The sequence below is a fragment of the Gasterosteus aculeatus genome, chromosome 9, assembly GCF_964276395.1.
Source record: "Gasterosteus aculeatus chromosome 9, fGasAcu3.hap1.1, whole genome shotgun sequence".
NCBI classification, from domain to species: domain Eukaryota; kingdom Metazoa; phylum Chordata; class Actinopteri; order Perciformes; family Gasterosteidae; genus Gasterosteus; species Gasterosteus aculeatus.
The window spans coordinates 17628950-17651638 of NC_135696.1; the positions used below are offsets into that span (position 1 = coordinate 17628950).

The 22689-nt window shown below is 42.3% G+C and overlaps 4 protein-coding genes and 1 long non-coding RNA gene across 5 annotated transcripts; 4 read left to right on the top strand and 1 right to left on the bottom strand.

Moving 5' to 3' along the window:
- Positions 1–381: 381 nt before the first annotated feature.
- On the bottom strand, positions 382–8599 carry tapt1b (transmembrane anterior posterior transformation 1b). Its single transcript, XM_040187170.2, has 14 exons — positions 8336–8599; positions 7250–7380; positions 7062–7180; positions 6343–6505; positions 6104–6239; positions 5708–5805; positions 5555–5624; positions 5289–5369; positions 5015–5124; positions 4446–4505; positions 3653–3721; positions 3460–3536; positions 3188–3360; positions 382–2829 (listed from the first exon to the last, which is right to left on the bottom strand). The coding sequence occupies exons 1-14, from the start codon at positions 8511–8513 to the stop codon at positions 2576–2578; spliced, it is 1719 nt and encodes a 572-aa protein (XP_040043104.1). The 5' UTR covers positions 8514–8599; the 3' UTR covers positions 382–2575.
- Positions 8600–11269: 2670 nt separating this feature from the next.
- On the top strand, positions 11270–13475 carry clrn2 (clarin 2). Its single transcript, XM_040187179.2, has 3 exons — positions 11270–11942; positions 12482–12661; positions 12762–13475. The coding sequence occupies exons 1-3, from the start codon at positions 11690–11692 to the stop codon at positions 13028–13030; spliced, it is 702 nt and encodes a 233-aa protein (XP_040043113.1). The 5' UTR covers positions 11270–11689; the 3' UTR covers positions 13031–13475.
- A 114-nt stretch (positions 13476–13589) lies between these two features.
- On the top strand, positions 13590–19419 carry lap3 (leucine aminopeptidase 3). Its single transcript, XM_040187178.2, has 13 exons — positions 13590–13803; positions 14653–14768; positions 15285–15339; positions 15420–15525; positions 15633–15792; positions 16122–16286; positions 16492–16650; positions 17251–17375; positions 17493–17581; positions 17670–17772; positions 18493–18572; positions 18653–18765; positions 18929–19419. The coding sequence occupies exons 1-13, from the start codon at positions 13690–13692 to the stop codon at positions 19113–19115; spliced, it is 1572 nt and encodes a 523-aa protein (XP_040043112.1). The 5' UTR covers positions 13590–13689; the 3' UTR covers positions 19116–19419.
- Positions 16671–17139, top strand: LOC144411609 (uncharacterized). Its single transcript, XR_013468826.1, has 2 exons — positions 16671–16705; positions 17088–17139. It is a non-coding gene; the product is annotated as an uncharacterized LOC144411609 (long non-coding RNA).
- On the top strand, positions 18929–21690 carry med28 (mediator complex subunit 28). Its single transcript, XM_040187180.2, has 4 exons — positions 18929–20186; positions 20794–20860; positions 20956–21068; positions 21166–21690. The coding sequence occupies exons 1-4, from the start codon at positions 20028–20030 to the stop codon at positions 21367–21369; spliced, it is 543 nt and encodes a 180-aa protein (XP_040043114.1). The 5' UTR covers positions 18929–20027; the 3' UTR covers positions 21370–21690.
- The last annotated feature ends 999 nt before the right edge of the window (positions 21691–22689 follow it).

Here is a 22689-nt window from a genome sequence, read left to right on the forward strand (position 1 = left end):
GTTCAAAAGAGGGAAAACCCCAAAGTTCAACTAAAATGCAACATTATAGCCTGGTTTGAGTCTCTGATACATCAGCAGTCTCTTCTATCCGCTCCCCTCAGTCACTTAACGCGATGCACAATACCAGTTTAATGTAAACCTGTGTGTTGACGTAATGCAGAGGTAGATAATTCAACAGCGTCGGACCCTGAAGAAGAAAAAACACTCCCCTTGTTTGAATGACTGATGACAGAGCCCCCCCTGCATGGACATTCAGGGGAGGGGGGAACAGTGGACTGCAGTGTATTTCCCCACAAACAGACCCGGCAGTGAAACACCCACCACTGTTCCTGTGACACACACACACACACACACACTGTGTAAAACAGTCACATCACAGAATTAAAAAAAATCTTGTTTTCGTTTATTCTCAGGCTATCATGTAGGAAATATGTTACATAAATGGGATGTACATGAAACAATGAAATATCCCATTGATACATATAATGCGTCTTCAGGTAGTGAGATCCATTCATACACTGCACATTCTCTCTCTCAAAACACACACACACACACACACACACACTTTATTTTTTTAAATGCCTATTTAATCCATTGCTGAAGTTGCCGTTCCTCATCTTCAGAGCAGAAGTGTTATTAAAAAAATCCTTCCAGGTATTTTCAAAGATCACAGGCTATTTCTTTTTCACAAAATAGAATATTTTTGCGAGCACTATGACTCAATTTCTGACAAAATGGGGAAATGGCGAGAGAGTACTTGGGAGCAGGTTGGACTTGGATCATTTGGGCTTTTTTCCAAGGTCATGTGACTCCTTGCTCTCCGGGCCAGACACTTTAGTCAAACAGCGCCTCCAGCTGCAGCATCAGAGGACTGTTGGGTACACGAGGGTCTGGAGAGAGCTTCTCCCGATAACCAAAGCAGCCTCAGTGAACAATGCCAGCATACTTGTTGGTCTTGTTGTTCAAGAACAAACTTTGCTTTTCTGTGCCTCTCGCTGGGGGACAAACAACAAACTCTGGGTTCACACAGTGTTGTATGACCCTCCTTTAAGCTTCCTGTTATTTAGTGGCCTTTGTCATCACTGTGTCTTCAGGTATCCTTTAACATTTTACCTTTCTTCATCGAATCAGAATCATTTCTCACTTCACTGTCAATATAGCGGTAAGGAAACAAAGAAGAAGTGACATTGAAGCTGCTATGCTGGTGCCTCGCACCCTGCATTTCAAATGAGATCGAGAACACGCTGAGCGAAGAGATGAAGCAATATAATAAAGACATTTGCATAAAAAAAGAAACAACATCCAAACCTTTCTGTCTTGGGAGTCCACTTCAAAATAAATACTTGCGTCTTTACAAACAGGCAACGTCTTCTCTATTAGCCGAAACACACGGAGCGCGGCCGCGTCACACGCAAACTGCACTGTTTGCACAAATGCAGTTGATTATTCAGGGTTTGAGAGCGTCTACGCTACATTAACTGGTCCTAAATGCATTGCCTGGAATGATTTAATTGATTTATTTATAACGTGAAATCTAAAAACAGCCACAGAGTGGATTTTTAAAAACAACAAATGTGTTTTTTTTTTTGTTTAAAGTAGTATTTTTAGCCATGTTACAAAAAGAAAAAAATGGACCAGTTGTGTAAAAATAGAGATGAGCCTCGTCCGCGCTCCAAGTATGTCGGTTGTTTACCTGCACGTCGATTTTAGCAAAAAGATTTAAGATTCTTCATTAAAAAACTTCATTTTAAATACCTGAACCTTTTAGGCTTTTGAAGTAAAATAAAAAAAGTAAAAAAAGAAATTCGACAACTTTTGTTCTTTTTAAAAACAACGTTTCCCTGTACATACATAAGCTTGCCTTTTGAATACTCCAGTCCAGCTGCCGTTTACGCAGCCACCCACTTTCCTACTATTTAAAATAGGGGTGGGGGAAAAAATAGATTTTTCGAAATCTCTCTAGAACGATTCGGTCTCGATTCAGAAAAGTTAATAATCGGAATTAAAAAAAAAAATTAGAGAAGGTAATTCATCTGTTGATTTGCTTTGATTATCAAATAAAGTCGGAAGTGATTAGCAACCTCTGAGTAGCAAACTCAGATTTGAGAAAATTTAGAAAATCAAGATGCATCGATAATCGTTTTATCAGTTTAGAATCGATAATCGGTTTAGAATGGAATCGTTGACCTCTGAATCGGAATCGAATCGTGAGGTGCCAAGAGATTCCCACCCCTAATTTAAAATGTGCAGTTTTCTGCCCCAGATCTGCATGCCGGTTTTCTCACAAACGTCGCAATAAGCGAGACTCGTCCGTGGAGTCTACCTGGTTCCCCCGAGGTACCGACGGTACCCGATGGAAACATCCAAAGGGACCTCTGACGTTTGTAGTAACAGCTTTATGCCTCGGCTGGTTTTGTCAGTAACAAATAAATAAATAAATACTCCGGGGGGGCGCAGGGGGGGGGATCGGGTGCACAAAACGATGCCGGCTCTTAGCGCGCGCCACAACCCGCGTCCGACCCCTGAACCTGGCTGTTGAGCCAGGACACGGCGAATGGTCAGTTCGTGTGTCCTTCTAGTCTATTCGGTTGCCACAGATGGTGAACCGGTCTATTTCCAGCAAATCTTTCTTGGGCGTTCTGTGTTCGAGTCGGTCCCCTTCCAGTCCGGTGTTGGCGTTGATGATTTTGTCCTCGTCCCCCTCGTCCGGCGTGGTCAGGAACGTGTCCGGGTCGCTCATGGGGAGTGTCGGGGCGGAGCGCTCATCCATGTTGGCGGGTGGAGAACTGTCTGCCGTCGGCGGTACCTTGCTTTTGTCGGCTGAAGGTTCTAATAAAGAGAAAGTGTTTAATATTATTACAAGAAGCAGGGGAACACCCATCCGTACTATAAGCATAGTACAGCTTACTAACTGTAACTGAGCACAGCCGGTCTAACAAGCTCTGATTTTCTCTGCACAATGAAGCGCTTTACACTGAGTGATACTAAGCCTCTTAATTATAGTAACTGAGCCACATCATTAACCAGCCAAACTAGGTAATGGGGTTACTGGTTCCCCCCCCAAAAAAACCATCACCAATAGAATCGGTCATCATTGTACAGAGCACATGTAGCATACAAAAACAGCCCCTTTTGACTAAATGGTGTATTTATCAGCTGAGCCACATAGAGGTGGAAAAACGGGCACCTTTCTGCGGTGAAGTGGAGTCGTGCTTGGTCCGGTGAGCTCTGGAGTTTGCACGGCTGGAGACAACTGAGGGTGGAGGGTCAAAGAGCTTCTCCTCCATGTTGGCCGCTTTGACAAACGCACACGATGTCCCGAGCAAAACGATACTGTTGAGCACCTTCAGAGTGATCATCCTGCTCACAAACACACAAAACATGCACATGCATGTGATAAAAACAACATAAAAAACCAAAACAGCAATTGTGTTCAAAACTCAGAAAATAACACTTTACCCCAGATAAAACAGCAGCACACACATAAAGGAGAGCGAACCCTGGATCTTCACTGAGCTGGTTACTACTCTGATCAACTGGAAAATGAAACACAAACCAATGATCAGATTAGTGATCAGTGTATATCTACAATAAAAGCTACAACACACACAAGTATCAATATCACTGGATATTTTCATAAGCAGTGACTGACCAGCAGAGCTAGAGGAAGGGGGATGAAGCCCATTCTTCTGGATACCGAGTCACTGTAGTCCGTGTAAGCCTGGAGACACAGAAAGCTTTTTGTCATGAGGCATCAAAAAGAATCAACATGCTTCTTCTTCCGCAGCCAATAAGGACCAAGTAGGAAAGATTAGAGAAAATCTCTTCAATGTACGGCAAATATCTCAAACCAATGATAATAATATTTTACTGCTTAGACGGTGGTGATCGTACTCTTAGTTTCTTTGCTTGTATTTGTACATTATGGGTCATTTTGCTATAATGTGAAAAATTACTTTAATTTTCAGCTCCTTGAGACATTCCTGTCCCCATAATGCAGCTATAAACTATTGTATGTTGTCTTTGGGAGCACATGGCACTGCCCCATAAGGATCACAAGAACATTGTTAAGGAATCCAAACAGATGTTTTCTTCCTCTTGCAAAACATGTCCAAAACATTAAAAAGTCAAGATAAGCACTCATATTACAATTCAAAATCTGATAAAAGTTTTGATCCATAACGCTCACGCAAAGTCAAGAATTTAAAAAGCTTTTAGGACCTGTGACTTAATTTGACCGATGCAATTAGAGAAAGTGCGGATTATAACATTTTAATTAATTAAAATTTGACATATTATGTCCTTTCATATTTGCTTTCAGGAGAGTGCAGCACCAGAGTGCAGAGTGAGAAATGGCGAGAAGTATAAAAAGCAATAACTCCCCCCTCCACAAACACTATTTTTAAAAGGAGTGCATTTGGAGACATATCTGATATTTTACTCACGTTTTTCTGTCGACTGCTGACCAGGTCAAAGGCAAGGCTGGCTCTGTATTCTCCGTAGACCTGGAAAAAGACAAAACCGGTAGTCACTAATCAGCATCATCTACATACATCGAAACATGTGTGTGGATGAGTTTGGCACGTTGGGGGTAAAGGGGTTAGTCCCTTCCTGTGGTGATGGTTTCCGTTACATAACAAAAGTTACAACTCCTTGAAGGAAACCAAATAGGGAACACGACAAGGGGACGAGGTGGGAAGAAGACGTCGTGACGAAGTCGTGACGAAGACGTCAGTCTGCACCTTAACCACTCACTGCGTGCCCTTAATGGGGCCACTTTGCCTTAACTTTTTTGGGTTACCATATGACAACAATATATAGCATGCCTGGTTAACAGATGTAGCGACTAAGCTTAAAGCCTGTGAGTACAAAATGGAATATAGTCGATTAACTGACTACAAAACCCACATTTGATGAGATTAATGAGTTATTTGTGATCTAATCTAAGACACTTACATGCAACCACATCCCGAAGGGATGAACTGTGAAAGGATTTATGCAAAAAGGGACTCACGTCAGCACTGATGTCGTTGAATTTGGTGATGAAGGCGTGCTTCACAACGTCCACAGTGACCTCTGAGGCTATCACCATGATTACATCAGGAAACAGCACCCACAAGTGGTCTAAAAACAACCATAAAAAGTGATTAAAGTCAATATAACATTAGCTTTAACTGACAGTGACAGTTCTCTGCTGAGCCGCACTAAGACGTGTGATGTAACTTCTGTCCCAAACCAGCTGTGGGGATTTCAGTAATGTTACATTAAATCTGCGCTGCGTTAGTTACCAGGGTTCCATGAGAACTGCTCCATGTTTCTCAGACAGACGATGAGCAGGAGGATGTAGTTGGTGAACCTCTCTTTTATGTCTGTGGGATGGAGGGGGGGGGGACAATCCTGGATTAACCTACTTTGAACTGCGACTGAGCTCGATTCCATAAATTTACCTTGTACCAAATAACCAAGTGCAAAGGCTGAGTCCCAAAATAATCACAGGCTGCTGGTTTTGCGGCACGTATTCAATTTTTTTTTTTAGGTATCATTCAACACTTACCACTGTTGGACATCTGGAAAAGGTTGTTCTTCTCAAACTTCTTGAACACGCTTCCTTTGATTTCCACAAACTGCGACAGAAATAAAAAGAAATCTCACATCTTGGCTCATGCAGCAGGTCTCTTGATGTAGTTAAATGTTGCACCGTACTCACGTTGTTTGACATCATAATAGTAAGCAGGGACTTGTTGTGGGAGTTGAAGGCGACGTTTAGAGTGGTGGCCTGAACCATGATGAGGATGGCATGAAGAACTAGACACAAACGTGCTGAGGAAAAAAATACACTACAAGGGCTAAAGTAATGAAAATCCTAGTAAGTAAAGCTCTGTGAGGGTGCAACTTTAGATTATTTTCAATAGATTGAAAAAAAAATTTCGTCATTGAATCAGAAGGGAAGGCAAGTCAAAATGTTTAAGTTGCTTCTGTTGTCTGAGCAACAGTCTGAAACGAAGAAGATAAACTACCAGCTTACTGTTACAAATACACTGAGAAAATAACATGCATGCATGTGGACAAATACACGCGTAGACGCGTCTCTCAGCAAGGATACAGACGTAGAGCACAGCCATGAGAAAGTGAGGGATCACGCCTATGTGCGCTCTCTTCTTCTCTTTGGGTTCGGTGGCTGTCCAGTACAGAGCGTCCAGGATGTCCTGACCAAATGAGGAGAACAGCCGGTCCGCCACCTGACAACACAACAGGTGAGTGCAAGAGAGCGAATGAATTGGTGGCTCACTGTACAGTAGAGCAATAGACCATGTTATTGTCGTGTGTGTCATCTGCGCGCACCTCTAACATGTTGTATATGATGTACAGTTTGATGACAGACTGTCCCCTGATAAGGTGGTACATCATGGAGTAATCCACGTAGCTCATCATGGAGTAACACAGCACCATGATGAAGCCCTTCAGCACATCACACACCTGAGCCGGCTGCAGCAGGCGGGAGCCACTAACGCACACATATTCAGACAAAAACAAATCACACACGGAGGAAAACGGAAGAAGTCTTGAGACAAAAACAAATACAGAACAATTTGACATCCGTTTGAACAATATCAAATAGAGCTCTACTGCCCTCAGGAGGTTGAAAACAATGTTGCACGGGTCAATAATATTAACAGTCCAAAAAAGAAAAGGTATTCAATTTACATTTTTTCAAAACAGGAATAGGAGTAATTCCTGAGCTCTTCACTTGATAAATGACTCGAAATAATTCAATTGATTAGCAACATGTCTGGTCAATTTTCTATTGATCAACAAAAAATATATCAACCAATCATTTTTCACTGGCATAACTGGTTTGTACAGATGTCCGTGTAACATCCTAATGAGCAACTTAATAAATTAGCTCTAAGTCTTTTAAGAATTCCAACAAAACTAGGTTAGATTGTTAAAATACCTTATTACGGTGTATAATAAACTCTATTAGAGGTTAGCTATGGGCAATGGTTGATTTAGGAAATATATTTTAGTTTGCATCCTCGATAACTACATCTATACTTCACCTGAGGCCACAGCAAGGCAACGTGATGAGTCGTAGAAGGGCCAGAATGACCCTGAGGGGCAGCAGGGTGAACACATAGAGGAAGGCATCCAGACAGAGGAAGAAGCCGAATGTCATCAACTAAACAGAGAGATGGAGAGTCAGAGCCAAAGAAGGAGAATATTCATATATCTGTGTGCGTGTGTTTACCTTCTCCAGCTCCTTGGGGATGCGGAGGCAGGTGTAGACCCGCTCTCTGCGCTCGGTGTATTTGGCCTCATTGTGTTCCAGGAAGTATCCTCTAGTCAGCTCAGTGGTTATAAATCTGACCAGAGACAAGTCTAAAGGAAGAATTGGAAAAGAAGTATTAAAAAGAACGCGTATAACCTTGTGACCATATCAGGGAATTCACCTGCCATAAGACTTAGGAGTAAACAAATAACTACAACCCCAGAATGCTGGGACGAGTTCATTCACAGGTCAACGGCAGGTGCCTGTATTTTCACTGTAAACAAATAAGAGCCCTTCGACAATGATACACTACAGAAATCTGCATAGATAAGAAACAACGTCACCGTATCACCAAACAGGTGTGGAAAGACAAACATTACAACCAAATGACATTGGCGAACAACTCATTTAAAAACCATAAACCTGCAGCTATGACAGCCATCACTGTGAAAGTAGTTTACCCCTTTAAAGCATCAATAAGCAACCAGGCAAAGTAAAGGTGTCAACATTAAGCTGTGCTTTTCCTACTATGAAAAATTCGGACCGGGTCTCTTTAAATCAGCAGTTACGTTAACACTTCTAGAAAGTGCAGGACTAACTTAAATCATTGAGGGGCTTTAATTAGAGCCAAGAAGCCTGGTCGACCATAACAAACAGCCGTCAGCTGTCGTATTTATCGTAAACAACTCAGCAGCACTTCTGATTGTCTTACTTTGACAGATACATTGGACTCCTGCGTGTTTATTGCAGCAGTTCTGTCACAGGCAGTAATTTGAAACATAAACTGGCCACATATCGACACTTCGACACTCGAATTATAAACTCGGAGCATCCCTCCAAAACCTGCCGAGGCTCAACCTCAGTGATGTTAGCTGTTAACGTTAACCGATTTTAATCGTAACTGCGTACTCACGCAACAGACAGGCACAAGCAGAGAGTAGTGATACTATCAAACCAAACACTGGTCCGCCAGTAACGTTGGATAGAAACCAAAACAATCCCATCACCAGCTAACTAAGCTAGCGCTGTCAAACTGTGGGCTGTGACAACGGGGCTAGCTCTCACCTGACAGGTTGCGCTCCTTGCTCTTACTGCCTGCATTTTTATCGTGAAACCCCAATGTCTCCGTAACGCCGTCTCTCTCCTCGTTCTTTTCTGTCTTCGAAGCCTTCCCGCCCTTCTCCGTGTCCTCCTTTTCCTTCTCCTGCTCCTCTCCTATGCCTGACGACAGCGAGTCCGCCATCTTCGCCAAACGGTCTCATCCGATGCCTGAGAGAGCGACTGACATCTGCGTCACACCCTGTGACGTCATTACGTCGACATGGTTACAAGCAGAGCCGTAGTAAACGCCAGTCGCGTAGAGGGAGGGTTAAGAAATGCCACCGCGTAGACTTCAAGTCCTGGCGGGCAATTTGAATGCATGGACATTGGTAGAAACTGATTATGATAGAATTAGTTTTTTTGATCATTAGTCGTCAATACATTGATTGATTCACTTATTCATATACTACAAATAGATATGTGGTGAAATCCAGTTTGTGTTTTTAAAAAAAACAGGAAGAGTGTTTGTACAAATAACATAAATCCATAACATATTTTAAAAACCTATTTTTTGTTTATTCGTTTGCTTTAAATTATGACATATTTTGCCATGCTAACCTTGGGGGATCTGACGATGGGCAAGCTGAGCATCTCTCACCAATTCTTTTTTTTAAATGTATACAACCTTAAATCTCACAACAATATAAATATAGAAGCACTCTACTGATTAGATTAGAATAACTAGATAAAGGTACAAAGATCTTGAAAATAATCAAACATCACCTTGATAAAGTTGAATATACAACATAACAATATAAATATTAAAGGGCTCCATTATGAATGATATTACATTAACTACAAAAAGTACCAACAAATACAAGTTACATATTGGTATGAAGTACATTATAAGGATACACAATGTATCATAACATTAACCTGATAAAGTAAAATACACAACATAACAATATCCATATAAAATGACTCCATTACAAATAATAATAAAAGAACAAAAATATCCTTGTGAACCATGTGATATAATTACTCAGATAAATATGCAGCATTTGCTACATCATTTAACACAGATTCTCATTAGCTGTTCATCTTATACTGTTTAAACATTATATACTGTAAACGTACTTAGAGAACAGCCAGCTATACATGTCTTTAGCTGTAAATACTAACAATATAGTATATGTTACGCTATACCCTGTATATTTATTATGCTGATAATATATTGTATATTACATCATATTCTGTATACATATTATGTACGTACTGAGAGAATAGTAAACTATAAACGTTGTTAGCCATAAATACTGTACTTTAGTACAAGTGTCATGTCTATAAATGCATTTATGTTGGTGTCACGCCACATGTTAGTTTATAGTTGTGTTCACGTGTGTTTGACTGCATTAATTACTAGTTGCATATCACAGATGTTACTCAACTAATAAATGAGGATCTTGTAATAGATTAAACCACCAGAATTGTTTAAAGTCAGTCAAATGTAAACACATTAATGCCTCAATGATTAGGATAATATATGATATATTTGGCATCACGACTAGATTTTAATCTTTCATTAAGTTTCAAGTTTCAAGTTCATTTTGATGCTAAGTCCCTGAAGCCCATACGAGGGACTGGCACAGCGCTACAGCGCTGCAGGCATAGAAAAGGCACAATAACAGTGGGTAGACAGGTAAATAATGTCAATATTTTTGACCATCATTGGTGACACAAACAGCTCATAGTCACAACTTAGATTACTTTTCATTTTTTCAGTTTCATTAAAGAAAAGCCCTTTGCATTCAATTTTATTTTGATGACCATATCCACTGGAGCACACATGGTGGTCTATTTCACTGCTGTCACATTGATGTCTTTCCTTTTATTTTTTCTTTCAGGGATTGCTGTGTTGCATTCAAGGTGGCAGAGTCGTTTGCAGGAGAGCATCTGAAATGGGATTCTTGGAGAACAACAGATGCAATTGTTGCCGATGTCACTTCTGGTAACCTCCGAAACACATGTGCTTCAAGATCACATTTTAATGCAAACATTAATATCAAGCTGGACTTGTTTCACTGCATGAGGCGGTTCCTCCGTGAGTGTGTGTCGGAGCATCACGCCCTGTACAGTTCCTTTGTTCAGTTCCTCTGGACTGGGACAAGCACAACAGCAAGACAGATCACACCCAGGCCCCGAATCCACCTCCTCAAAGTGATCCACTCGCTACCCAGTCAGAGGTTCCTCTGTCATCCTCACTGGCACCATCAAGGTTGTTCCAGTTTTCTCCATACATTTGTGTCACTTTTCCATTTTTTTACAAGATGTGAAAATATATTTAGGGTGTTATTGAATAAACATTCACATACAAATACCAGTCATTCATGAGCTTTTAATGAAAGTTTATATTTATTATACAAGTATTTGATTCTATAGGTCAGAATGACTTATTATACTCCATCTTTTGTTCCTGTAGAAACTCCACGTCCACCGTCGCTGGCAGTTATCGACCAGCTGCTCAACAAACACCGTGAGCAGAAAGACATGCTGAAGCTTGTGGACCAGGACTGTATATATATATATATATATATATATATATATATAGACTATAGACGGCACGTCATCACACATATATATGAGATTTATAAATCTCATATATGTGTGTGATGACGTGTCGTCACATATATGAGATATATATCATATATGTGTGTGATGACGTGCCGTCTATAGGCTGCCCTTTCGTTGGAGATACATTTTTTATAGAGTCACGAATAAACCATAAAACCCCCCTGAAGGCCTGCACTAGGCCAGCACATAGTGCTCGAGTAAACGAAGCCCACTTCCTTTACACGACGAAATGCAGATAAACATTAATGAATAAGAAACTACTGGATTATAAATCCATGTGCAACTATAAATCGAATGTGAACTCATGGGCCCCCCTGGCCCGACCTTTAGGGAGTCAAAGAGCACCACATCAGTCATCCATCAGCTACACGCTCGCGTGGTTTTATCACCACCAATCGTGATGCATTTCCCGACTTGAAAGGTCAATTCGTCCGCTGAATAAAGAGGAGAGAGCAGAGGGAGGGAACCGGGGACACTGTGCAGGGATAGAGTTTCTATCTCTGCCGGTAACGGATCTCTTTGACCACCGTAGATTCGGTTTCTCCGCCGCTGCGGACTCGCATAACAAAACGCACGCGACGCTTTAACGGAGATACACATCTAGTATTTACCCAACGATGATCCGTTTCCCGTGTTGTTATTTTTGTTTCGCAAACCGTAGAATAAACTCATGGTGATCGCCGAGCGCGCTGCGCGGTCGCTGCCCGGCGTCGTGTTACCTTCCTGCGGGCACCATGGGTTCGTGAGATGCCTTCGCTGTGGAAACGGATCACCTTCTCGGTGGCCTCGGTGCTCTGTGTCGGCTCCGTGGGGCTCCTGGTCGTGGCCTTGTCCACGGAGCGGTGGGTCACCGGACGGATCCTGTGTAAAACCGGGGCGGAGATAGTGAACGCGTCCCACCCGGAGCTGGAGCAGTTCATCGGGGACATTTACTACGGCTTGTTCCAGGGAGGGAAGACCAAGAGGTGCGGGCTCGGCAACAGGCGCTCCAAAATATACAGTAAGATCAAACACTTTCTCTCCCAAGAACAATAAAACGTATCTCCGAATAAAGATATTTAGGTCTTGAAAGGTGTGTAAAATCACCATGACATTGCGAAATAATAATCATATATTCTCCATTTACACATAATCCCTCATCACCTTTATTAACCAACAAAGCAGAGAACCTATTTTAAAAGCAAGCAGTCCAAGATCACAGAGCTTTCAAACACGCCAAATCAGGCTGAATTGATGCAAATGGATGCTAATAAATCAATTAGAATTTATATATATATTAATAATTAAAATGTATATTTATTTGAAAGAAAATGCATTTTGGTCCTGTTTGCAATGAAAACTCCAAATGCTGAATTTAGAGAAAAAGACAGCACAAGACACAAGCAAATGTAATGCAGACAGCACTTCAGGTTCATTTGTTGACTTAGATATAACATATGACACATTAACTAACTTTTTCATATTGAATCAAGCTCCAAAGTTGCATCCACACATCATGCTGTGTCCTTTATGCTTTCTTAAATCTGTGCTTTGGTCCAGTTTTCCCAAAGCTTGTGCGGACGTTGAATGGCGGCCTTCACGTGATGGTGATCCTGTTCCTGCTGGTGGCCGTGGGTTTCGCGCTGGTCAGTCTGTCTTTCTGCATATACAACGCACGCAAAGTTCCCTACCAGAGCATCAAAGGGCTCAAAGGATTGTACCTATGGAACTTCATTGCTGGTGTGTAAAGCCACGTTTCATATTCACTCTTTCCCTTAAAATATTCGTGGGTTTTTTCTTGCTTCATTTTCTGAGCTTCACCTCTCACAATTTTTCCCAGCCCTTTTCGGAGCCCTGGGCGTGCTGTGTTTCCTGGCGGCCCTGAGACACCACAGTCTGACCGAGCGGATAGCCAATCATCAGGAGGACCTCTTTGTGCTGGTTGTCCTGGACGACAGCCTGGACTGGTCCTTCTGGCTGGGTGTGGGCAGCATTGCGACTCACTGTGCCGCCTGCGGAGTGGCCGCCATGAGCCGGATCAAACTGCCCAAACCGGAGATCAAGAAACCTGAAGAACCCACCATTTCTGCTTTGGACCTCCTCTACTGAAGGACCAAGGAGCGCTTACTTCACCACTATGAAGCCACAATGACTGACAGCAGTGTGAAACCAGCACTGTGCCAGTGCCAAGGGTCCTGCATCACAGATTTGCCCTTTGTATTCTGGACATCTTGTGCTGGATATATTCTGTCTATAGCTGCACATGTAAATACATGACTATGTTTTCATTATATGTAATGTAATTAACGGATCTTTGTCACTTTGTGGGTCTCCTGTCTCCAGTTTTAGACTATTGATCCCTGATAGAATGTGCAGCTATATGCATGAATGATTCCTGATTTATTTGTGGAATAAGTACTAATATCTAAGACGTCTCCATCACTGATGATATTTTGTATTATTAATTGCATTCTGAAGTTTCTGAAAAAGCAACCTACACTATTCTGTATCTGTAATATACTTGACTAAATGTACTTTCCATGCGTGGTTAACTAGGGTTTGTGTCACTATTCGTGTCATTAGTTTGAGGCCGCAGGTGATTCAAAGCTTCGTGCAGCTGCTCGCCGCTGCCGCCACGCGGCGACAAATGACTTCCCTGGTCGCGCTTTGGTGACGTAGAAACAACGCGACGGCGTCAGGGCGATCGACTCTTGTCACTCGCATGCGACCTCTGCATCTTTGAGTTAGTTAGTCTGTTTGGGGGTTTTATGTATGTACAGCAGATGACGATGCTTCTTTTGAGGAAAACCGGGCCGACGGCGGCGCGGACGAAATACTGCCGGTTATTTTCTGCGTCACGGACTCACCTGAACGACAGAAAAGTAAGTGGCCGTTAAGCCTGTCAAGCATTACAGGAGCGATAGTTTGTTATATCAGTGACATCAATGCTTCACATGGGATCTCAGACGTTTTCATTTATTATTATTGTTTATTTTCTGTGCGCTGTGTGTTCGTGTTTAGGTGTCAACTAACTTGGTTTATATACCAGTCACACAGGCTTTCTTTAATCAGCTTTAATTATGGATGTTTTTCACTGATTTATTATTATTAATTGTTTCAAACCCAATTAAATTGTTTCATATTTAAATATTTTTTTAAAATAGAGGGAAATTAATTGAGTTTGAAACAAAGTGCAAAATCCACCCGAAATGAAATAAGGTTAAAAGAATTATCTTGACCAGAAACTGAATTGTAATTCATATTTTTAGTGGGTTGCCCCAAATGTAACAAATAACATACACTAACCAATCAAAGCTGCATTCGTACAGCAGAGTTTTTCATATAGATTTTAAAGTTGCTGAAGTTGGAGATCAGCATAGTAGATAAAAGTAGCAGTTTTCCGCTAACGTAGGTTGACTGATTTTATTTGTGACCTACATTGTATACATGTACAAAGGTTCAGATATTCAAGGGGCTTTCAGAACAGTAGCGCACTTACTCTGTATAATAGGTGACGTTTGTGGTGAAACTTTCACAAACAATGAGCTAAAACAGCCTCATAACCCCAAAAAATAAAATAGGTGTATTGCTCACATGATTTAACAAATACCAATGGGTAACAAGTAAGCACTGTGGTTAATTGCACTTATGACGACTGGTGATCTTGATGTTTAAGGACATAATTATGGATTGATTGGTTTTCCTCCCCCTTTGTCTATGTGTAACTGCAGGGTCTGGTGCTGGGAGCTTTTGAGAAGGAGGGAGACGAGGCTGGCCTTCATCTTACTGAAGCAGCTGCTAGTTTTGATAAAAACATTTCTGGAAAACTCTCTGAACTGCTGAAAATGTGAGTCTGGGATGTTTGTGAGCGGTCAGCACCCAACTCATGTGACGATGACTATAGATTTTGATTCCATTTCAAGAAAAGGGCTGTTGTGTTACACTGTATATTGTCATAGATAAACATTTTATTGATAGAAAGTATTTGACTGCTAATTCAAGTTACTAATGTGGTGTGAACATCTGTGCTGATCTCGCAAAGATCAGATCATAATCTGAACTGTCTGAAGGCGTCTAATCAAACCGATAGTATTCAAGCAGATGTAAAAGATCTACATTCATCACTGTTTCTTAGTCATTGTCAATCAAAACCTGCCGTTTGTTTTGCAACCTTGTAAGTTTTAGAAAACAAGGTATGAGTACACACATAAAATGCAGGCCAAATGGTTGAAATATATTGGCATTATAATGTAAACAAGAAGGACAAAACCCATACTGCTGTATCCATGGATACCAAGCTGTGCCTCTGTCTGATTAGTTGCAGAGATGGTTAATAAGCTGCTTTTGGTTTTGCTCTCTCCAGCTCTGGGCCGACTCTCAAGAAAGGCAGAAGCAGAATATTTTATGGAATCCACGAGGTAACTGGGAGTGACATAAGAACAAGAAAAACCCGGTCTGTCGACAGCGTCAAAGTAACTCTTCCTTGTGTCTTCTCCAGGACTTCCCGTGTGTGGCAGTAGTCGGGCTGGGTAAGACCAGTGCAGGTGTGTGTGCTTCAGAAAACTGGGACACCAGCAAAGAGAACATCAGACAGGCGGCATCAGGTAAGATACATGTGTTTGAAACATTTCATGTAATGTTCTGATCAATTATCTTATCTCACTGGAGTCGTCACCCGGCTGATCTTTAGTATTTCTCTGTGTGTGTTCAGCTGGCTGCCGCCTGCTCCAGGACCTGGAGGTCAACCATGTGGAGGTGGACGGCTGCGGCGATGCCCAATCGGCAGCAGAAGGCGCCGCTCTGGGTTTGTTCCAGTACGACCAACTCAAATCTAAGAAGAAGACTAAAGTAACCACACAGCTCCACGGAAGGTAGGCCGAATAACAACCAGACTTTGAGGCGTGCTCCCGCAAACTCTGTGAGGATTCACGGCTTTCCCACTGTCAAATTGTTTAGTGTTTTTAATGTCGACAAGGTGACGCTATGCTAACGCATTTGTATTTACGCCATTTCAAGTCCTTACAGACTCCAACACTCAAACATTTACCAGGCGACATCAGTGGGTCACTGAGGGTTTCAGGGTTCAAGGCCGTACTCTTAACAACTGAGCTGTAGTGCGAGGCCGAAGCGTTTCACACTAGAGGGCTATTACAGATATACACACCGTCACACTAATGTGTGTGTGTGCGTTTGTTCCTAGTTCTGACTCGGCCGGGTGGCAGAAAGGAGTCAAGTATGCAGATGGCCAGAATCTGGCACGGCTACTCATGGAAGCTCCCGCCAATCACGTCACTCCTACTGCTTTTGCCAACACAATCGAAGAGCGATTGGCGGTGCTTTCTGAAAGAGTCACAGTAAACAAGAGGTATGTGAATTTTGTGAATTGTATGTGTATTTTTGTTACAGGTAAAAAAATCAGTCTTATGTGTTGCCAGTTGTGGAACAACATTTGACTGCAGGAGATGTTCGTTCAAGAGTTCCATCAAAATATTGTATAACTTCCTCCTTTTTTGGCACCCTGAAAATCCGACGAAGGCAGAGTGTTTTGATGTCTGCATGTGTTTCTGCAGATCTCAGGCCTGGATAGAGCAGCAACAAATGGGAGCGTTTCTCAGTGTGTCCAGAGGCTCAGAAGAGCCCCCTGTCTTCCTGGAGCTACATTACAACGGTTCTCCTGACAGCAAGCAGCCCCCACTGCTCTTAGTGGGCAAGGGCATCACCTTTGACAGGTGAACCATGATAACTTGCTCTTGTGGTGGAAGATTTTGCACAGACAATCGTTAAGTAAGAATCAAAGGCTCTGAGTCAAGTATGTCTTTTCTCCGTTTATTTCCTTGCAAGGGAAAAAGGGTCACAACAGCTACGTGGTCAGTAGACTGTCAAGAACCTCCTTTTTTCCTCTCAACACATCGAGGCAGTTCTTATACCTAAACTTAGATATCGGTGGCGTCAACAGAGACCGTTAACCATCTTGTTGAGTCTCTACAGCCAGGGTACTGGGAACACCTCGTCCATGTGAGACACGTCAGTTCTTTGACCGTATCCTTGCTCTCCCAACATGCTTAAACAAAGGTGGTCATAGACATAACAAACACTTTGTTCAATCTCTACAGCTATGACGCTGGAAACATCTAATCCAAGAGGGAGACATCAGTTTTTATGTCAGGGCCTTTGTGACCTAAGCACTTGCAACTAATAAACTGGTTATACAAATGAAGCATTTAAAAGGGTCACATATCATTTTCCCATTACACTCTCAAGCCCATTAACTCGCATGAAACGATGTTACGAAAGCTCTCGTTAAAGTCGTTTTCACTCCTCCTTGGTAGTGGTGGTATTTCTCTGAAGCCATCTCCTTCCATGGATGCGATGAGAGCTGATATGGGGGGAGCGGCCACAGTCTGCGCATCCATCGTCACGGCAGCGGCTCTTAAACTACCAATCAACATTATTGGTAATCGTGGGTTTAGAGAATCTATAAATGTCCAGAGATCACATTCATCTTGTAATTATTCTTGTAAAGTAAAACAAACTCCTAACCTATCTGTTTCCACTGGTTACAATCAATCAGGTCTGGCTCCCCTGTGTGAGAACATGCCCAGTGGAAAAGCTACGAAACCAGGGGATGTCGTCACGGCCAAAAATGGAAAGACAATCCAGGTGTGTTCCAAAAATCCCTGTGAAGTCAGTGTGATGTAATTGTAAATGTATGTGTAGAGACACGAGTTTGTACTGTTGTTTTGTACAGGTCGATAATACAGATGCAGAGGGCCGACTGGTTCTCGCTGACGCACTGTGTTACGGACACACCTTCAACCCCAGAGCCATCGTCAACGTCGCTACGCTGACAGGTGAGTTTTTTTTTTAATTGGAGCTATTTAGATATTGACTCAAGCTGGTTCTCAGGGAAGAAGCTTTTAAGGAATGTGTGTAATATGCAAAATGATTATACAGTTATGTGAAGAAGTGAATGTATGAATATTCTGTGCTCAATCAGAAAGTAGAAAGAAGTTAAAAACATAGGTGTGTGAGAGGGGTTTACTCCTACAGGCCAAGATGCTGATAAAGCAGCAGCAGTATTAGGGACCTTTGATGCATAATATACCCTCCCCTCTCTCCTTATCCCCTTTATATCAATAAAAAAGTGTTTTTTTAATCCTGTTTCAACCTGTCACTGTGTTCTCATTCATGACACATGAGGTCCAGTTGTAGACTCAAGCATTAGTGCTCATAATCCGCTCATTCTTTGTGACACCAAAGGACAGTGATGAATTAACACATGAGGTGTCAGAAAGTGCTGCACTCACTGGAATTAGATTTCAACACGCGACCACCGTGTGGTCACCGTGTCTCATGATGCAGGATGACAAAACTGTCCAATGACAGAAACACCCAGCCATGCGAGTTCAGGCTTACAGCTTGGTAACAGAAAGTCAGTTTGAGCACGAGATGGAGCAGAACTATAAGGCCAGAGTCGTTACGGACCAACTGAAGTGAACTTAACGTTGTGATAATAACATATGCAAATATAAATGGTACGTTTTAAAAATGGGATTTCTTTTGTCTCCAAGGTGCGATGGATGTTGCTCTTGGATCGGCGGCAACTGGAGTGTTTACAAACTCTGACTGGCTGTGGGAGCAGCTGCACAAGGTTCTGTGTATGCACAATGAACATACCGCCAACCTCTCTGTCTATCACCTCCCGTGTTGACTAATGCTGTGTGTGTGCAGGCTAGTGTTGTGACAGGTGACAGAGTGTGGCGGATGCCTCTGTTCCAGCATTACACCAGACAGGTGACTGACAGCCAGCTGGCTGACCTCAACAACATTGGCAAGTACAGTCGGTACGTATCCCGCTACTACTCCTCTGTGCCTTCATTTCAAGCTGAGGGCGCATCCTCGCGCAAGATAACTTCATCCAGGATTAATGATGAGAATAAGATTGAGGCTGAGCACAGCCGTGGCTCTGTCTCCCTGAGTCTGACAATCCCTTGGTCCTCTTTCCAGTTCCGGCGGTGCATGCACAGCAGCTGCATTCCTCAGAGAGTTTGTCTCAGCTCCTCATTGGGCACATCTGGACATCGCAGGTGTGATGAGCAACAAAGATGAGGTTCCGTACCTTAGGAAAGGCATGTCTGGTAGACCTACGCGTACGCTGGTGGAGTTTGCTGCCGGATTGGCCAACAGTGGCTGAGGGAGTGACACGAATAGCAACACAAGACTCTGCGTGTGAGCCTCTTTTATGAAAAGATTCGACCATGATTCCTCAGCAATGGCCAGGGTTAGAAGTCAGAAATTGAATCCGTTTAGATTCACTGCTGTATTTGTTAAACCAACTAGGCGCCGTTAATGTTCACAAACTGCTAATCAGTGTAAGAGACCACAATTCAATACTGGTTCAGTGGATCCCTACATCTTGTAATTTCAGCAACGGACGCTCAGTCGGAACTTTCAAACCTTAAATTTATATGTTGTACAAAATAAAGTCTTACCATTAATTATGTGTGTGACACATTTCTAATCCCTGTCACTCTTTAGTCGACACTACACCGACGCACACTGCCTCACACCCAAACATTACACCCGTATGTGATTTTTGAACACCCCGTTGCAGAATCACGGGCATTAATGTGCAGCGTTCACTCTTCTGAGAAGGCTTAGATTTTGGAAATTGGCTGCAGTGATTTGCCCCAATTCAGCCACAAGAGCATTAGTTCAGAGTCCATCAGATATGGCATCCATCCTAAAGTCAAGTTTCATTGTGAAAGGGGGCAAGTCAGTGCCTTCCCCAAACTGTTGCCACTCAGTTGGTGGCATAGTCTGCTCAGGACCAGTTCAAACTAAGCAGCTTGAACACCCATCATGAGTTGTGAGCAGTTTTTTCCTTCTAGAATTTTCTCAGATTTAAAGTAGAAGGCATATGCTGTCATTCTTATTCCTGTAATCGTATACAGGGGGTCCTGACCTCCAGCTTTGGAACCACTTTGTGTGCTGTTGCATCAAAATATTTTTAACCATGAAAAAGGAGAACTGAGTTCATCCCAGTTGTCCGCAGAGGCGCGTCTCTCCGTCTGCGCATGCGCGAACTGGGTAAGAGGAAAGCAAGATGGCGTCGTCCATGAGTGGAATGTTCTCCGGTCAGCAGCCGCCCGGCGTCCATCCCGTCGGGGGTCCCGGTGTACCGGGCCAGCCAGGCTTCCCCGGTACAGCTGCAAGAGGTCCTGTAAACAACACGCTGGTGGACGAACTCGAGGCTTCCTTTGAGGTAAAGCTAACCGCAAGAGGTTAGCTGAGAATGCTAAGTGTTGTTAGCTTATTTAGCTAGCTAACGTTAACGTAAGTTATGTTTTAATGTTTAGCATTGGCCGGTGTTGCTAAGGTACTGCACTCTCATGTGCTATGGCTGTGGCATTTTACCACGTCTTTGTTGAATACAGCATTCAACTAAATGGCTGTGTATTTTGTTCCACGTCTTTGTTGAATACATCATTAAACTACATTAGCTAATGCCAGGGAGCTAATTGTGACTTTCAGGTTGACTGGCTTCACATCCCATGCATCGTAATATAAGTGACAGGCATCTGCCAACGCCTCCCAGATACACTCAATTCATCCTCCTCAATTAATCGCAAATACATCACAGCTGTATCTTTGATATTCTTCACCCTATGACTACTGGAAAAACCTATTTCATAAGGCACTTTGAGAAACATTGATTTTGGCCACATTTATATTTGGGTTGGTTTTATTCTGGGCTACTTCACTTTTCGGTGGAATTAAGGAAAATATACCTTATTGTCTCTTTATGACATTAGTCTGGGGGTAAGTGAAGGCGATTTGATTTATTCACCCGTGCTGTTTTCTTTCTTCAGGCGTGTTTTGCATCCCTGGTAAGTCAGGATTACGTTAATGGAACGGATCAGGAGGAGATCCGGACTGGTAATTTTTTTTTCTGTTCATGGTAGTTGTTTTAGATTTACTTAATATTGCAGTCAGTATATTGCAGTTAATCCTTTTTGTCTGTTTTATTATAGGTGTTGACCAGTGCATACAGAAGTTTCTGGATGTAGCTCGGCAGACCGAGTGCTTCTTCTTACAGAAAAGGCTTCAGTTGTCTGTGCAGAAACCAGAACAGGTGGTGAAAGAGGTACATTGTTATATTGACATATGCTTATTCATATATACGTTTTTTTTTAAGGGATTTTCTCCATTTGTCTCACGTATATTTTTTTGTCTCACTACAGGATGTGTCAGAGTTACGTAATGAGCTACAGAGGAAAGAATTGCTGGTTCAGAAACACTTGTCCAAACTGCACCACTGGCAACAAGTTCTCGAGGACGTGAGCGTTCAGCACCGCAAACCCACGGACCTTCCTCCTAGTGGACCGCTAGCCTTTCTGGAGCAGGCATCTGCCAGCCTGCCGCCGGCCCCATTAAAACCAAATTAACACACCGAAGTCAGTCACAATATCTTGTTGTGTGATGTTGAACCTTGACCTGCAAGAGACATCGATACAGGAATCCTCTCATCAATCACAAAGGTTCATGCGTTATGTGATTTTGTACCTTACCTTATACAGCAGTGTTCATTGCGTGATGCCCGCTGTCAAGTGTCAACCTATAAGAACACTGAAGAACAGTTTTTGGTCGCTGTCCAGCAGTTGGGACATCATGACATGCATTATTTTATGTCTGTATTTTGTTTTATGTAAATATTTCTCCTGCTAGCTTTTTTTACTGTAAAATAAAGTTGTTTTTTTGACTCCGGACCAAAGTTTATTTTTAAGCATTTTTCCATTTGCAAATCATTTTTGTGTTTTGGAGGGGGGGGGGGATTCCACCAGTTTTCCACATGCAGATGAGTTCCCGTGTCATGGAGCGTTGTACGTGGCACAAACCGTAGTGTGATGACTTTCTTTATTATTCAGATTTTAAAAATTGTTAGATCTGAAAAAAACTAAACCGATGGTGTTGCAAACTGAGTTCAAATGACACAGCATTTACCGAGCAGAGAAGATCTGAAAAAGCAGTGGCATGGAGATGAAGGCATCATGGGAATTGTGGAATCCAGCGTTCTGCGAGCATTACTCCAGACTAGAAGTCAAGATCCCGCCTTCTGCTGCTTCAGTTGAACCTGTTTCATCTGTCTCGCAGACTTAATGGACATGCAACCGAATTTGTGAATTACTCATTCATTACCAAAGTTTGACCTATAATTTGAAATCCCATAATTTTATAAAATTGGAGTGAACAATGTGACTTCTGTATGAAATCATAACAGAATACTTCGAACAAGCCGTGCCTGAGCCCCCTGACAGCGGGTTCTCTAATGCATTCAGCGTCTTCACACCACAACAGACTTGTTCTCCGCAGCTTCACAGCTATTGCTCATCCACGGACAGTACAGCACAAATCCTCACAGATGGACTCCAAGCTCAGAACTTCTTGCAGAAGATGGGTTTGTGGTCTTGACGTGATCATTTATTATTGCATTTCAGAACTTCCTCGCTTCATACATTCTCTTAAGTTAACGTCTGAATAACTAAATCACCTGTTTGGAACGATTCTCTAGAATCAAATTGTTGATTCAGTCAAAATAATTACATATTTTCAGTTACTGTAAATTAGAACTAGGAAATGTAACATTAGGACATTGTAACTTAATGCTATGATATGTCAACGTTTTGAACTACCATGTAAAAGATATGACAAAACAATGAAATGTAATCAAATGTGTAAGTAACGCTAATCAAATCAGACATGAGAAT